Source organism: Fulvia fulva, chromosome 2, assembly GCF_020509005.1.
Source record: "Fulvia fulva chromosome 2, complete sequence".
NCBI classification, from domain to species: domain Eukaryota; kingdom Fungi; phylum Ascomycota; class Dothideomycetes; order Mycosphaerellales; family Mycosphaerellaceae; genus Fulvia; species Fulvia fulva.
In genome coordinates this window covers 6,667,829-6,684,614 of record NC_063013.1, presented here as the reverse complement: position 1 = coordinate 6,684,614, position 16,786 = coordinate 6,667,829, and the positions used below count along the sequence as shown (strand labels likewise).

The window sequence follows — 16,786 nt, the reverse complement described above, 5'->3', positions numbered from 1 at the left end:
TAAGTAGCATCTGTACAGCCTAGCCCACAGCCTGCAACCGGCGCCTGATCTTAGCAACTCTGCGCGGAGTTCTTATTTCCCCGGAATCTTCGAATGCACCGGCGATGAGGCCTTCCTCGTCTCCGAAGGCCTCCTCGTAAGACGTCTGCATCTCTGCAGCGTTCCTGCCACGAATGCAGGTTGCCTTCAGCGAAGAGACGTGGTCTCTGCTACCGAGTATGTAAGGACGCCAGTTGATAGCGAATAGCTAGACTGATCTTGCACCCCGAACCAAAATGGCTCAGTGTCCGCTTAAGGCCTCTGAGGAGATCGATCAGGACTCCAATGATGGGCTGATGGAGTGCGCCGGGCTCGATAGAGCCCCACGCGCTCGATAGGGTGATGTGTTTTACATGTCTTGCTTGCCGTCCGAACCTTTCCAACCACCAAAATATGCGGCTGGCATCGCTTGCCTTAGTTTTCTGGCAACCCTGATCTTGGCATTCGAGTATGTACGTCAGGAATCGGAACTTGTTCTCGGCCAGGAAAATGGAGTGTCCCCCTTCGCGGATTCTGGTGCAGCTCAACAAGAAAGGGGAAAGCCGCACTGATGTTGTTGTGGGCGTCAAACACACCGTCCTCGTGACCGTCTTCGTAGTGCTGAAGTGTAGCCACTGGGCAGGTGACCTGTATCTGTACGGTGCGGTCCCGTACCAAGAGATGTCGCATCATCTCGTTTCGATGTTCTCCAGGAATACGCCCAAGTGGTGAGTCTTCCATGGCGACGTCTCAAAGGTAGTGTGTCGACGATTTGCTAGAGGCTGTGTCCACAGTTGCACAGCAGTCAACTCATGCCGAGCGAAGTGTGATTGAGCGAAGGGCGCGCGGTGAGGGTTGCGACGTGCGAGCTTGCGAGCACTCGAGCGTACCCTCTAAGCGCCCCGGAGCGAGAATAACAATCAGACTCTGTCACCTTCGAAGCGCTGCGAACGGGAAGGTAAAGGGGTAGAAGGGGAAGGGGAAGGGGAAAGGGAAGGGGAAGGGGAAGGTCCGTGCTTAGTAGGGGTAGGTCTTAGGATAAAGGCCATCGCTAACAAACTCGAGCTGTCGTCTAATTGGCTGAAAAAGAGCCTACAATTATTTAATTGGCTCGCTTCTTAGCCCCGGCGCGGTGAATCCTCTTCCGAGTACGTAGGAAACAATATATATACACGTTGCGACGACAGCAGCATGCGGTATCGCGAGGACAGCGGACAACTGCTTCCTCGAGCTGCGGGTGCTACCCTTCGCTCATTTCAATAAGGACGGAGGCCTTTCAGCATATCATTTTATGAAGTCTCTGTTCACGTCCCATCGTTACCCACTTTCAACCCTGTAACCTCCAGACGCAGGCAAGAGGACGACAAAAGCACCGCAAAAGCGCTTTAAACCCTGGCCAAGCGCGGTTTTATAGCATCCGGAAGCACCAATGACGCTGGAACCTATGCCTCTTTCTCGACCTTGCAACAGCCAGTCAAACCGGTGGATAACGATCGGAGGTGAACAGAGACTGTATCCCACCGCGACTGGTGGTACGCTGCTACACTCGCCCCGATTGCCCGGTCCTAACCCACTGGATTCGAAGCTTGTGATACGCTCCTTGAACTACAATATTGAATGTCAACCACGGTGTTGCTGGGCTCGATATTGGGTTCGTCTGCGGTACCAAGAGCTCAAAACACAGAACGGTAGGGTTCGACAGCTCTCTTCAGCTCTCCGGTTAGCCAGAACAAGGGTTGCCGTGGAGTACGACCGAAGGTGTAAGGTGACTATACCTCCTCTTCTCGTCCGTCTTCGCATTCACCGCTGACTGTTGTGCATGACGCGAGGGCGGGTCTTCATAACTTCATACACATCCTGTGCTTTCTACCATCCCATCTCTCACCCCACATCCCCTCCCCCCGAATCAACCACCACAGAGGCCCCCACAGCCTCCATCTTCTCAACCCACTCCCCACTCCTTCTCAAATTCTGCGCACTACACAACGCCTTCACAACATCACTCTCATTCCTCTCCCCAACCAACCTCCTAAACGCATGAACCAGAAACCCCGAAACCAACTCCACACTCCAGTCCTCGGGAATCAGATCCAGAACCTGCGCCACATCGAACCATCCCCCGAATCGCTCCAGTAGCTCTGCAGTACGTTCGAGTCTCTCGCTGAGATGCTCGATTTTGAAGAATTCATTGAGGAGGTATTGGAAGAGGTGGGATTGTTCCTCCTTGCTGGGGAGTGGTTGGTCGGGTACGAGGCCGGAGCTGGGGTGGAAGATACTTGAGCCGCCGAGGAGGCAGTAACGGATTGCTGTGTCGTAGTCGCCGAGGCCGTGGGTTAGCAGTCGTAGGGCTGCTTCGTGCTTGCCTTCTCTGCCGTTGAGGATGATCATCTCGGGTACTAGCTCGTTGCTGTAGGGTGCGAGTCGTTCGCCTAGAGTGTGGACGTCGTATTGAGATGCTGCGCCGTGGCTGCCGCCGATGAGCTGTAGAAGGCGGAGCCGGTTCTGCCACCATTCGGCTTCGATTGCATTGTCGGTGATGAACTCTCTGTATGTTGGCTTTGGGGGATGTAGAGCTCTGTACGTCTCGTACGACTGTATTAGTGTACTTCTCGAGTCTTTAGATCCCTCCAGCTCGTGCAAGACTGTGTCCAGGTAGAAGACAATCAGATCATTGATGTATTCAACATCCTTCTTGCCAAAGACAAGGTGCTCCAGGTAGTCCTTGACAGCACCAGGCGCTCTCGCCTTCAGAATTGCCACCGCTTGCTTGGGCTGGAAACGCACTCTACTTTTATCATCAGCAAAGATCTGGACGCCGAGCTTGGGGTTCCTATGCGCCAGCCAGGCACCGTAGTCTTGCACAAGGGTAGCGTCTCGGATCACGGCCAGGTACCTTCGGATGTCGTGCTCGCCTTTGATCATTTCGCCGCCTGCGTCTTTCTCACCTTCGACTATGCGTTTCCAGGTGGCCAGAACTTGCGATACCAGCTTGCGACTTTGGTACAAGCGACCCAGAACGTAAAGTCGCTGAAACTGCTCGCAAAGCTCGATAGCTCTGTCGAAGCAGTCGACGCCCTTGTCAACGACTTGATTGAGCTCCTCACGTATTGTGCCGGGCGTAGCTGGCCCTCGAGGACTGTTCTCATCGAGCAGGAATAGAACGTGGAGCAAAGCGGCATCCACTGTTTGGAACACAGATGCTTCGTCAGCAACACTCCCAAAACCTTTCTTCTTTCGCCATTCCATCAAATACTGCTTGATGAGCTTCAGTAGATTGTCGCCGTAGGGTCCTTTGACATCGCGCTTCAACTCTTTGGCACTGAAGCCCTTACGGAGCTTGTCGACAGTGTCACGAAGTCCCTGAGGCATCCACATTCCGTGCTTACCCTCGATGATTTCTTGGTCAAGTGGAGGCAGTAATGTCAGAACTATACGGGGGTCGATCTCGCCCGCTACTAGCGCATCTTCTGTCCGTCGCTTGTCGTGCTCGTACGATATGACACCGCCGATGGTCTGCAGGACGAGATTGCCAAACAAGAGTATGGCTGCCTTTTGTCGGACGTACGTCAAGGTAAGAAACTCGAGCTCGTCTCGAGGCTCCTGTCCGCGAACGCTGTTGACCACGCTTTGTACTGTCGGCACATCGATCGAGAGCTGAAATTCTTCTGACTGCTGCAACGCAGCGTCCAGCTGTCGATCTAGCTGGACAATTAGTGGCGTTCTGGCGATCCAAGAGACTTTGTCTTTGGCATATAGGAGAACATTGGCTTGAACATGAGCGAAGCGTGCAGCAAGCTTATCTTCTTCCTCATTCCGTGGTGTATCGGTGGTCTCGTCCGTAGCATCGCTAATGATCAATCGCCTCAGTCGTAATCCCGATGATACCCCATTGGTGGTAAGCTCGACGGAAGTAGAAGCATTTCTTAGGCCAACGCCACGAGTGTACGAATCGTCCTCAGCATTCTCTTGTGTCGATTCCACCGTCAGCCATTCTTTACTTCGATGAGCTTCACCTGGATCAACATCCCATCTTTGCACCTCAATACAGACTTGCGCCGTGCCTTCATGCTGTCTTCGAACCACGGCAAGAACGTAGCCCGCCTGACTTTCGCTATCAGATGATGGAATGACAGGTGATTGACCCGTGCCATCCAGCACAAGCGACTCCGGGTAGCTGCTGAACTCCATCGTGCCACGCACGACATCACCATCGAGGTTGACGAACATGCCTACACCGGGGTCTTCCAGCTTGGTGCCAGTTGTCAACAGGAACTCATTAGGTGTCGCTGATAAGACATGTGGAGGTATTGGTCGGGATGGTTTTGCGTCTTCTACCGGCTGTGAGTCTGTGGAAGTTCGTGAGGCAGGCTCAGGCGCAGGCTTCGTGGGGCTTTCTTGTCTGCTTGAAGGTGCAACAGGCGACTCGTCCTGTCGCGAAGAGCCTCTTGCTGGCCAAGGCGAGCTGCTGTCTGGTCGCAGGCGATCATTGCTCTGTGGCTTGCCACCTAAGCTGATATTCCTCTGATGGCCGCGGCCATGACGCACGGGACTGCGAGATGAGAAGCTTCGCGCAGCAGGGCGATTCTGCAATGGTGGTACGAGCTCTTCTTGCCTGGGTGACTGAGGCACGCTCAACGACGAGATGGGAAAAAGCTCGTTCTTGCGATGGTTGACTACATCTAGCAAGGAGTATATTTGCCCATCTGCAACACACGCAAGATCTCCTCTCCGCTCTAGGACTGTGATACCAGCGAGCTCAATGTCCCTGACCTTCTCTGGTCGTGTTCCATCCTCTTTCATGCGGATCAAGCGCAGCCTTTGCCTTAGACATATCACCACAACTGTGCCGTTTCCATTCTCTTGGCCAACCACATCTTTGTCCAGTCCACCGACCCAGGAACAGCTTGCTTGCTTGATTCCACCATATGCAGGACTCAGCTCCGGAAGGGTAAAGAACGTAAGCGTCTGGTTGCAGACTATGCATGCCTTGCTCACGTTTGGTAGCAGCAGTATCTGCTTGACTCCAGCTTCTGCTCCCTCCTGTGCTGTGTTGAAGGTGGGCTCGATCTTTGTCGCGAAGATGTAGCTTGGCTGGCCGCTCTCGTCGGACGGATCAGGCGGGATAGATACATAGTGGAGGATCTCGCCAGCGGAGGTGCCGATGTAGAGATTGCCGTTCCATGCATCTACGCAGGTGATATGCGCCTGCACGCCGTCTTCGTCGGTGGACAGCGGGACATCTCTGATCAGCTCGCGCAGTGTGTAGCTGCCCGGTGTGCCATGCTGGTTGTAGGATGTTGCTGCATCGGAACCATCTGTAGATCCCATAGCAGCCAGATGTGTTCGTTCATCGCATTAGACCCTCTCTGCCAATTGTCGCCGAGCCATTGGGGCGTTCATGTAATGCAGATATCAACATTGATGGTGCTGCCTTCACATGCAATCCTTCCGCTGCACCTTCCCCACAGCATCAGCTCCGAGGCGTGGTGCTCTTATTCTAAAGGACACCTCCGTATTCTCCGCAACGCTATACACCACCACTACAATCACGAGCCCTGAGAACAACGATTGGCATCCATAACCATACTGATACTGAGGACCCGGCAACAATCGCGACTGGCACACCTCCCAGACAAGATACGAAGGACCACGCGCGGCTTGCAGCAGGGGGAGTAATGCGGCCGTGAAGATGGTCGGGACGACAGAGGAACACGATGAAGACTACACCATCGAGGGTGCGAATGAGGCGCAGAATGGCGCAGCGAGAGCGAGTCACGACAGCGTTGCAAGACCCTCCACCGACACAGCCAACAAATTCCAGCAAGCAGTAGCAGCATGGCGATCGCTAGACCTGACCAAGCTGGTCTCAAGCCTGGACACGACTGCTGCAGACATGGTGAATCAGCAGAAGGAGTCACTGGTACACAGGAAAGAACTTGCGACAAAGACGAAGGAGTTCCGCAAACTGGGCGATGCTGGCAAGCTGGGCGAGATCAAGGACCTGCTCAAGATGTACCAAGGCTACATCGATCTGCTCTCCAACCAAAGCAAATCAGTCTCGGCAGCGTTCATGCAAGCATACTCACCCTTGTCAGAAGCACCGGATCCATACCCGCTGCTTGAAGCCTCCATTGACTCGCTGGTCACGGCTGACGAGGTTGTACCAAAGCTGGAGTCGGAGAACGAAAGACTGCACAAGCAGGTGTCAACGTTGAACAGCGAGTTGGAAGGTACTGAGAAACAGTTGGAGGAAGAACGTGGGAAGAGGCAGTCCTTCGAAGGATCGCAAGACAGTCGCATCAAGGAAGTGGAAGAGTCGTGGTCCGCTGTGCTGAAGGAGAAGGAAGACAACTGGACATCGAAAGAGCGAAGTCTGGAGGAGAAGGTTGAGAACCAAGACCGCTTGCTCAAAGAACTCAAGGCAAACTATGAAGTGTCGCAGCGTCTGGAGAAGTCGGGCAATGACACACCAGATGTCGTTCGCAGTAGTGCTACAGCAGCCGAGCTCGAGATTGCCAATTCGGAACTGGAGAAGGTGAATATGCGACTGGCCGAGGTGGAAGCGAGGAACGAACAGCTGCGCATGGAGCTGGCACAGTCTGCAAGTCAGTCGAACAGCTCGGCCAGAAGCACAGCAGTCGAAGATGATCCCTCATTCTTGAGGTTACGGTCCGAGAACACATCTCTTCTGCGCAAGCTAGACGCAGCGCGCCATGACAAGGACGCGGCGAGGAATGAAGTAGAATCGAAGCTCCGCGGTGTGGAACGAGAACTCAAGTCGCTCAAGGCTGATCGTGATGCCTTGCAGACCAAGGTCAACAAGTGGAGTGATTACGAAGAAGTGAAGCGCGAACTCGATATGCTTCGAGCTATTGAATTCTCGAGCATCGATGATGTTGATGAAGATGCTTCACATGCCAACGGAGCAACAGAAAAGGGGAACGGCGAAAGCCTGGAGCAACTACTTGTGGCACGAAACAAGAAGTTGAGCAATGAGCTAACAGAGCTTCGTGTGTCTCACCAGGAGCTGCAGCGAAGGTTGGAGCAGCTGCAAGAAGACCTGTCAAGCACAAACATGGACCTTGAGAAGGCGCGTAACCTCAACGCAACATTGGAGAACGACCTACAGAAGACCCAGCAAGAAGCATCGAATGCGTTTGAGACCATGTCCGTGGCCGGCACATACACTTCGCGCTTTCCCAAGTCTCAGTATGGCAGCCGTAGAGGTAGGGGAGGTACATCACCTACATCATCCATCATCGGCGGCTTCGAGCCTGGGTCATCTGGCACCGGCAGCCCAACTTTGGAGTCACTTCGGGCGGGCGAGCCAGTTGGTGGTGGCTCCGGTATACTGCAGATGGTGACAGCACAGCGCGATCGCTTCAAGAAGAAGATTGGCGAGCTGGAGACAGAGCTGCAGAAGCAATATCAGGTCGTGTCCTCATTGCGGTCAGAAGTGGCATCGCTGCAAAGAGACAACTTGAACCTATACGAGAAGACACGATATGTGTCGACCTACAACAGAGGTCAGCCGTCATCATCAGGCGCAGCATACGGATCGAATCCAAATCCATCAACTGTCCAAGTCGGCTCCGCAGACACGCCATCAGGCCTGTCCCTCGATCGATACAGATCTGCTTACGAGCAGAACATCTCCCCCTTCGCAGCCTTCCGCGGCCGAGAAAGTGCCAGAGCGCTGAAACGGATGAGTTTGCCCGAGCGCGTCGTCTTCCAGATCACACGCATGGTGCTGGCGACCCGCACGAGCAGGAACCTGTTTGCCTTGTATTGCTTGGCCTTGCACTTGCTAGTGTTCGGCATGCTCTATTGGATGGGCAGCTCAGACATTGAGAAACACGCCAGTCACCTGTCGGCCAGCACGATTGCTGGTTCGGGCGCTGCTGCCGCTGCCAATGCTGGGACTGGTGGAGGTGCAGATCTGGGTCATGGGGAGTGGGAGCAGGAAGGGTTCCAAGCTGGAGGGTGATGAGTGACTGGAGGTACGGGCGTCGTAAGACATTCTACGATTGATGACAGAAGCATTGAACCAACCACGTTCGAGTCAGATGCAGTGTCGCGCAGAAGCAGATGTCATGAAAGCCACATTCGCCTGTTTCCTGGTACCCAATGTTACGAGCTGATTTCCACCCTACTGAACGACCTCCTCAGACCAAGCTTTGCCCGTCCACAAACACATTGGCCTGCCGTGCCAGCCGGAAGCGCTGGTGCAACAGAGGCTCAGACCTCGATATCAACGAACTCCTCCGAGGACGCCATCCCGCAGACTCCACAGGCTCGCCACTACCGCTGCCAATCGCAGCAATTAAGCACCATTCCCTCACGTGTCTGGACTGCTGAGGGTCCATTGCACACGACACGTCCAGATTCATCGTGCCAGGTATATCCATCCATACAGTACCCAGACAATCTCAACTCCCGCGCCTGCACAGTTCCGGTATCTACACGGCTCCCACGGCATGATTCTGCGATGCTATTGGACCAGACACGGGAGAGGTAACGCAGTCCATGTGGATATCTGCAGGAGGGCACTCTGAAACGCGAGAGGTCGGTGGACCGTGGGCGTCAAATCGGATGGTGAGTCGAGAGCCAGCCAATCTCGGATTCTCCGCAGACGCTGGTGCTGTAAGCGCCCTGGTGGATCGGATTGGTCGGTTGGCGACTTGGAGTGGCAGGTAATTTGCCAACAACAGTGCGACCAATCTGGATGGATTGGGCAAATTAGGGTGCTTTTCTTGTCGCGACTAACATCATATGCAGGCGGTTGCAGATTCGTGCAGGTGGTGGAGGTCGCGGCCGTCGTCGAGGTTGCTTGGATGCGATGCGGATGAGAGGCCTCCCACGCTGCTGATGCTTCGGACACCGAGCATGACGGCCGCAACATGGTCAGAACACACCACGATCTCACTCCTCGAGGATCTAACACATCCATCAACAAGGACGACGAGCATTGAAGCTGCCATGCCATGCGAAGGCCGCCGTTCAAAAGTCGCGTGGAGAAGAAGCTCAGACCCTTGTCTAGCGTGCAGCGCCCAAACGGCTGGGACGGCGAAGGCACAAGGCAGGCGGGAAGCTTGAGCCAAAGTGGCAGATGTGGAGAATTTATGTTACTATTTCCATGTCGGGCGGCTAATGGCGCAGACGCAATGTACTGTACCTCATGCGTCGTACACATGTCAGCCATGTATATAGCAATGGTGAGGAAGCGCTTGTTCAACGATTGTTTGAGAGGTGCTGTTGGTGTTATCTGAGTCGATCGCTCTTGCATCGCATCACATCGCTGGTTCATTGCTGCTGCTGCGGACAACAACTTCTACTTGACATTGAAGGAACTGTCGACGACAACAACAACATTGATCGTCAACGACCAACCACGACGAAGTGAATCGATCACAACCACGATAAAACACCCACACATACAACAGCCACCATGCTCTTCACCCAACCGACCCTCCTCCTCGCCCTAACAACCCTCGTCGCCGCCGCCCCCTACACCCAAGAAGAAAAACGCACATTCGGCTCCTGGTGGCCACGCTCCAACTCCCGCCACTCATGGCACGGACGAGCCCAACAACTCTCCCAATGCAACATGGCATCAGTCCAACTGCCCCAACGTAAATGCCCCTCCTAACAACATCTCTTCGTCGACTGATCAATCAAAGCTAACGACATTCCCATCACAGCCCCTAAACCCCTCCCACCGCCCACAGAAGGCTTCACCCTCTACCACGTCGCCGTAGGCCGCGGAACACAAAACTACACCTGCGACCTATCCAACAGCACCGCCGTCCCCGTCGCCGCCGGGGCCGTCGCGTCCCTTTTCAACGTCACCTGCATGTCCGCCGACTCGCCCACGCTCCTCTCCGCGATCCCCAACATCGCGTTGGAATGCCCCACACCCGCCAACGTCAACGCCCAATCTCCGATATACCGCGACTTGTCTGGACACCATTACTTCACGGACGCTACTACCGCGTATTTCAATTTAGACACGACCCTGGCGAGTCTGGGGCAGGGCGGGTTTAAGAAAATTAATGCGACGGAGGCGCCGGCTGATGCGGTGATGGGCCAGGAAGGGAGGGGGTATGGGAGTGTGCCGTGGTTGAAGTTGACGACGAAGGATGAGGGGCAGTGCGAGTTTCAGGAGGTTTACAGGGTGAATACGGCGGGGGGACAGCCGCCGAAGACGTGTCAGGGGCAGGAGGGGGAGTTTCAGGTTGAGTATGCGGCGGAGTATTGGTTTTATGCTTGAGGGGGGAATGATGGAGGGGCAGATGGGGAGTGTTGATGTTCTTTGAGCGGCATTTGGTCGGTGTTTGAGGGGAGTATTTTATGGTGGCAGTGAAAGTGGTGGCAGCTTCTTTACTTACCTTTACTTCGAGTTGAGACGGACAGGGAGCCAGACAGACAGATGGAACAGTGTGCATAGATACCCGTGGTTGCATGCCACGAGCGACATGGCAGCCACGGCAAATGACATACGAACAAATTCACCTAATTCACACAATGCCTCGTCCCCATATTCAGCCGCAGCTTTCGATCATTGACAGTCCTGCAACTACATCCGACTTTTCCATCCAACCCATCACACAATCCCCAGCCCGTCAAGTGATCCTAGACCCTTGAGCTTCAGACACAGTCTCACAGTTACACATGTAGATCTTTAAGCGCCGTATGATAGTAGTAAGTGGTATCTTGCCCTGCCCTACCCTGCCCTGCCCTGCCCGTAACCTCGTGAAAATATCGCCATGCTACGCTCTAAATGCTGCTATTCCAAGAAACCTGACGTGGTCCACCAGCGTCCACATTTCCCCCAATGACCAATGACCAATGACCAAGATTGTTCCCGCGCCATATGAATGCTTTGCTGTACAATTGCGAAACCCAAGCCGAGGAGAAAGCCAAAGGCGCCTCCCTCAAATCCAACTTCACAACCCCCGGTCCTCCAACAATCCCCAAATGCCTCATCCTCATGACCACACATACCACTCCCCTCACTTATTCTTCAAATTCATCTGCTTAAGCGCCTCCGCGCCCCAATCCTCGCCCTCATCATCACTAATCACACTAGTCCGATTCGCAACTGTCAACCCGCCCCCGCCGCCGCCCCCGCCACCGCCAGCAAGAGGCTGCGGTATATCCACCGGCGAATCGGGGTCAGGGATCTGATACGAATGTTGCGATTGGGAAAGATAGTCTGGATATCCATGGGAAGGGGGAGCGTAAGGTTGATAGTCATGTTGGTTCCAATCTTCGTGTGCGTGTGCAGGAGGATGTTGCGAGTATCCAAAGCCATCGTCTGTATTTGAGATCCCTCCCTGGTAGGGATCGATGGGGGAGTAGTCAAGCGTTGTGTTTAGGTTGAGAGGTTGCGGCCTTTCGTTCGTTGGGGTATCGTCGTTTCGTGGTGGTTCGTAGACCAGTTCGGGTGGTGCGTGGAGGTGTAGGGGATCACCCATTTCTGCATTCGGGCTGACCTCTGCCACTGGCATGGTGGCGAGGCTCTCCATATGGCGGAGAGAACTCTGGCCTTGGCGGAGACTGGCTTGGGCGCTGCCTCGTCGTTGGAGACTTTGCATATGTTCTCCCGGTACGACAGTGCCGACGCTGCCATCTGCGTCGGGATCGCGGATGCTGAATTGGGCGATTGTGCGCATCTTTCGCGCTACCCAGGTGGCTAGGATCTTGCCGCGTTGCTTCTCGCCGAGTCGAGATCGTGGGAAGTCGCCGAGAGCGACGAAGGCTACGATGTCGAGGACGAGCTGGTGCTCGTTGAGGACGGTGTTGACGATGATTGGGACGAGGGATGCCAGGAAGGCTCTTGTCCTGACTTCGGCGATCAGGACAAGTAATGAACCTGCTTGGAAGATGGCGCTGCGACGAATGTTAGTATGATTTCTTCCAACCAGACAAGGGATTGACTCACCATCCTCCTCTGACGAGCGCGCGATGACATTTCTCCACGCTCGCCTCCACGTCCATCGGGAAATGCTGTAACCCATTGACCTCGAAGGTTTCACCAATAGTGCCCAGCACGAACAGCACCTGCATCTCCACCATATTGCCACCAGGACCGATAGGCCTGCTGACATTATGAAGGAAGCCCAAGTCGCCGGTACGGACATATCTCACACCAGGATCGCCATCTATAGTGCGACCATTGAAGCGCTCGGCATCGAAGGCATCCTTCGAGCCGTAGAAGGCGTGTGCGTTGGCTTCTGATTGTACCCAGATCTCACCGTACTCGCCAGTTAGGCACAGTCGATTTGTTTCTGGGTTGACGATGCTGATCTGTGTGCTGACTGGAACCATGCCCGAGTCTTGCACCAGTAGCGCAAATGGTTCCGTGTCCGGGTCAACAGGCACAACCAAACCTCTTCTGAGACTCGTAGGCTCCAAGAACAGCTCAATTGGCTCGATACACATGTAGCTTCGACTTGCGACCATTGGGTTCAGCACATGGCTGTAGATCGTGTTGATTGCTGTCCTGTCCAGGCCCGATGGCGCAAAGGCCTGCTTGACTCGCCCATAGACATCAGGCTTGGGTCTTTGATCCGTAGCAATCATCAAATTCTTCAGCTCGTGCATTTGGATGCCCTTGCCAGCTGCGTGACCGATGGCGTGGTCCAACATCTGACTCGTCGCATATGTGTCCTTGATCTTGTATCGAGCAAGTGTTTGGAAGAGCACATTCGGGTTACTGGCGAAGTCGACTGGCGACACCAAGTATGTGGGTGTAGCGAGGAAGATGCCCATCATACACGTGTGCAGAAAGCCAAGACCCATCGTACTGCGCACGCAGCCAAGCACCGGCCTTGTCGAAGTCATCTGACACGTCTCTTTCTGCACTTTGCACAGAGCCATAATAGTGTTGTGTCCGAGTTGTACCGCAATGCGCCGCTGATCCGGAGTCCAGTACGTCCAAATCACCACCGGATATCCAGGAGCGACCCACGCAGGTCGAATCGTCAGACCGAGATCTCTACACCCATGCGTCTGCTTAGGCGGCTTAGTCGTATTGAAAGTCGGCGGCAGTGCAATCTTCAAAATCATCGCCGTCTGCTTCAGATGTTGAGACACCGCCTTCTGCTTAAGGACAGCATCCACATCCGCATTGACAATAATCGCCTTGATCTTGAAATCTGCAATCATATGCAGCAATGCCGGTACATCCTCGCTAAGTCTGTTCGAGTCCACAGGCGCCATGGGTACTGCGATTGCTCCGAGACATATGCATGCATGGACCGCATACACGAAGTCCTCCGAATGCGTGTACATGAGCAGCAAATGATCTCCCGACATGACCTTGAGCTTGTTCTTGAGGTACATGGCCACACCAGCGACTTTCTGGTCAAACTTCTTCCAGTTCACGCCTTTGCCTTCTCGGCCTCTGCCATCAATTGTGCAGATGGAGAGTTCTTCGGCCTGCCGTGTGACTCGCCATTGCATCAAATCGTGGATGTTGCTGAACTGATTCAAGGGTGTGCTCGTCCGGTCATCGATTACAACTTCTCTGTGATCCACACCGGAGTATTGCTTGTCAACATGCATCGCCAGCATATCTTGACGAGCATTGCTGGACATGGGTGACCATATGCCACCCGCAGGATCATCTCCAAGTGGCAGGTTCTGGACAGCCCGCTCAATGCCGAACTTGACGTGCACACAAGGAAGATTGCCATTGTCGAACTCTTTCCTGCAGAGCATGTTGCCAATCTCGCGACGACCGTTCTTGACCACGCGAGGTAAGGTGTTTGGAGCAGTCATCATTACGCAGTAGACGCGCAGGTGGTGCTCCTGGTAAAGTACCTCCATCACTCGCTCGCTTAGTGAGTCCAAGAACGGTATGTCCAGCTGTCGCGGCGGTCCACCTGTGGTCGTCGGTGCTGTACTCGCTGCTTGAGTCTCGATGAGAATGATCGGCAAGTACTCCCCGTTGACATGCGCATCAAAAGCCGAGCTGTCGTAGATCTTGGGTACTGTCTTCATCACACTCGACACCAGATGCTGCACGAAGAAGTATCTGTGTTCGACTTCATGCGCGCCATGCTCGACCCATTCAACTCGTTGTCGTATCCGATCTTCGTACAGCCCAAGCACGAAGAGTTTGCCTTCAATGATGCACCCAAGAAGACCAGTCCGCAAGAACTCAGGCTCAACCAACACAGGCGTTGGGCTTCCTTCGACGAATCGGTATGGCCTTGCGTGAAAGATCGTCTCAGTATGCTTCGGTAATGCCCAAAAACCACCGCTGAGTGAAGGTGAGTCAACCCAGATCTCGCCAATTGTGTACGGCGCGCAGAGCAAATTCGTCTCCGGGTCCACGAGCGCAAGCGTTGCATCAGGAATCGGATATCCAAAAGCGCCCGCTCGAACAGTTCCAGGCTCGTTGGTTCGCTTTCGTGCTTCTTCGCCCATGGCTATTATGACAACCTCATTCGTCTTGAGACTTTCCTTGTCGAGAAGGACCTCACTCAATTCCGACCTGTTGCGCTTGCTGTTCTTGGCTGCCTTCTTCTCGCTATTGCTACCATCCAGCAAACTTGTGTAGCCATTCGCGGTGGTCGGGCTGCTCGGTGTGTCTGGATCGCTGCCGTCTTCAACTTCGGGCACAGTCAATGGACAGCCCATCCTTTCCTCGCCACCTAGCCAGTCACGGACCGATATAATCATACCACCATGCTCAGGAAGCGAAAGCATTGGCGCTACCAGGTCTCGTGCTCTCGGATTTCGCATCGGCTTGAGCCATCGATCTGCCAGAATCTCGTGAAACTCAGTATCAACCGTAAGACAGTCTATAAGACAGATTTTGACAGACGAAAAGTTCGGCTCCATAGCCTTCTTGAAGTTCCGGGTTGCCATGGGATCTTGCTGGTAATTGTATGCAGCGCGCTTCAATCCTGGATAGTCTGCGACCATGACCGTCGCCCGATACTTCGAGATGAGATGTGCGTACATGCCCGGCGTGTCAACAGTCTTGCTCTCAAACCACACAGTCGTGTGCCCGCCATATACACCAAGCAGTACTCCAAGAATCAAGCCGCAGCTTTCTCGAGGATCAAGATAGGACAGAATGACCTCGTGCCGTCCTTGTCGAGGCACGACGAACGAGCCATCCGATGCCCTCAGCGACGACGAGAAAGTGTCGTGGTTTTCCGTCTGCGGTATTGTGGAGAGTATCGCAGACAAGCAGGCCATTTGATGCATAATCGTCCGATGCGACAACACAACACCTCTCAGATCTCCTGTAGGTGCCCGCGAAAACTCGATATAAGCCAGATCCGGTACCTGGAGCGGTGCATCGCCATCTTTCTTCTTAGGGTGATACGAGCCAAACTCATTCGTCTTCCACCACTCCACGCCTGTCGGCCACTTCAGCCGCTGGTTCGAGATATCTCTGGAGAAAGCTTTCAAATTGTTATCTGTCGTCAACGCAAGATGCGCCTGAGTCGTGGTCAAGAGTAGCGACAACTTCTGGTAGTCGTTCACATTGTTGACCGGGACCGCGACAACGCCTGCGATGAAGCATCCCAGTAATGCAATGGCAAACTCTATCACCTCAGTATCCCGGTACACCAGCGCGACTCGATCCCCTCGGTATAAATTGGATTTGTCTCTGATCACTTGCGCCACCTTTTCTGCTCGAGAGGTGAACTTGTCCCATGTTATTGACGCCGTCTCTTTGCCTTTTGAATCCAGTACCCAGTACGCAGGTTGCCGCGCCTGCATCTTCCCTCGATGTCGTAACACAGCACCAATGTTGTCGAATTTGGACATTGGCATACTGTGGTTGTGGGGATCGTATACAGCAAATGGCACATCGCGAGGCTCGAGAGGCAGTTGGTGCACATGTGCAGCAGGTATATCGTCGCGCATAAGTGGCGGCGGTATCATAGCCGTCGGCGAGAACGCTTCGCCCATGCTGTATCGCTGCGGTCCTCCATAGCTTTCCCGTGGTCTCATATCCCCTGTCTGCTGGCCCGTGAAGTCGGAAAAGTAGCCTTGCGAGTCCATCATTGTGCTCATCCTGCTATTCGTGTCGTAGCTCTCCTTGCGATCCGGGTTGAAAGCGTAGTCCGAGTTGACCATTGTGCCATTATTCGAGGACATGCTGTACCGACTGCCCGGGCTCTCGGGTCTACCTCCAGGTGTGACGGGTCGCAGCCCCGAGCCGATCGAAGACTGTCTCGGTTGTGGTGGTCGCATACCCAATTGCTGCTCTTGAAACCTCTGCACTTGGCTTGGTGGTCCGCCATCGTATCCAGGAGTCACAGGTCGACCATCATTGTATTGCTGCGGCGCATAAGGCCCTTCGGTGTATGTGCTGTAGTCCTGAGTGAAGGGTCCTGCGGGTGTACTGGCACAGCTCGCATCTCTGCCATGTCCACTGCCCGCTGCCGAGTACATGCTCATCCCATCATTCGCATGCACTCCCGCCGCCTCCAATTGCTCCTTGTCGAGATATTGCGACAGGATCATGGTTCGCCTCTTCTCGTACCCTTTGCGCGTGATCTCTTCATTCTCGAGGTCCTGGTCGAGTTGCGCGATCTGCTGCCTCGCCGGCGTCGGCAAGCGGTGGATATCCATGATGGTGGTCGCTCCAGGTGTTCATGTCATGCGGCTTCGAGGAATGTGTGCGAGCCGTGTCGTCGCGCAACACAGTGGCACGCTGCTGCCAGCGCAGATCGTCGAGTGGAATACGAGGATCGGCTCCGCGAGGGTGTCCAGGCGCAAAGGCTCTCTATTCTTG

At 54.4% G+C, this 16,786-nt stretch overlaps 4 protein-coding genes across 4 annotated transcripts; 2 read left to right on the top strand and 2 right to left on the bottom strand.

The window, feature by feature from the left end:
• Positions 1–1,899: 1,899 nt before the first annotated feature.
• Positions 1,900–5,346, bottom strand: CLAFUR5_03795 (Transforming growth factor-beta receptor-associated protein 1; the record flags this gene model as incomplete). Its single annotated transcript, XM_047902943.1, has 1 exon — positions 1,900–5,346. One exon carries the CDS (start codon positions 5,344–5,346, stop codon positions 1,900–1,902), a length of 3,447 nt encoding a protein of 1,148 aa, XP_047758510.1.
• Positions 5,347–5,707: 361 nt separating this feature from the next.
• CLAFUR5_03794 (uncharacterized protein) lies at positions 5,708–8,005 on the top strand (the record flags this gene model as incomplete). Its single annotated transcript, XM_047902942.1, has 1 exon — positions 5,708–8,005. One exon carries the CDS (start codon positions 5,708–5,710, stop codon positions 8,003–8,005), a length of 2,298 nt encoding a protein of 765 aa, XP_047758511.1.
• Positions 8,006–9,466: 1,461 nt separating this feature from the next.
• Positions 9,467–10,288, top strand: CLAFUR5_03793 (uncharacterized protein; the record flags this gene model as incomplete). The annotated part of the gene is made up of 2 exons (XM_047902941.1): positions 9,467–9,650; positions 9,699–10,288. 2 exons carry the CDS (start codon positions 9,467–9,469, stop codon positions 10,286–10,288), a joined length of 774 nt encoding a protein of 257 aa, XP_047758512.1.
• A 742-nt stretch (positions 10,289–11,030) lies between these two features.
• Positions 11,031–16,623, bottom strand: CLAFUR5_03792 (uncharacterized protein; the record flags this gene model as incomplete). Its single annotated transcript, XM_047902940.1, has 2 exons — positions 11,031–11,910; positions 11,963–16,623. 2 exons carry the CDS (start codon positions 16,621–16,623, stop codon positions 11,031–11,033), a joined length of 5,541 nt encoding a protein of 1,846 aa, XP_047758513.1.
• Between the last annotated feature and the right edge of the window lie 163 nt (positions 16,624–16,786).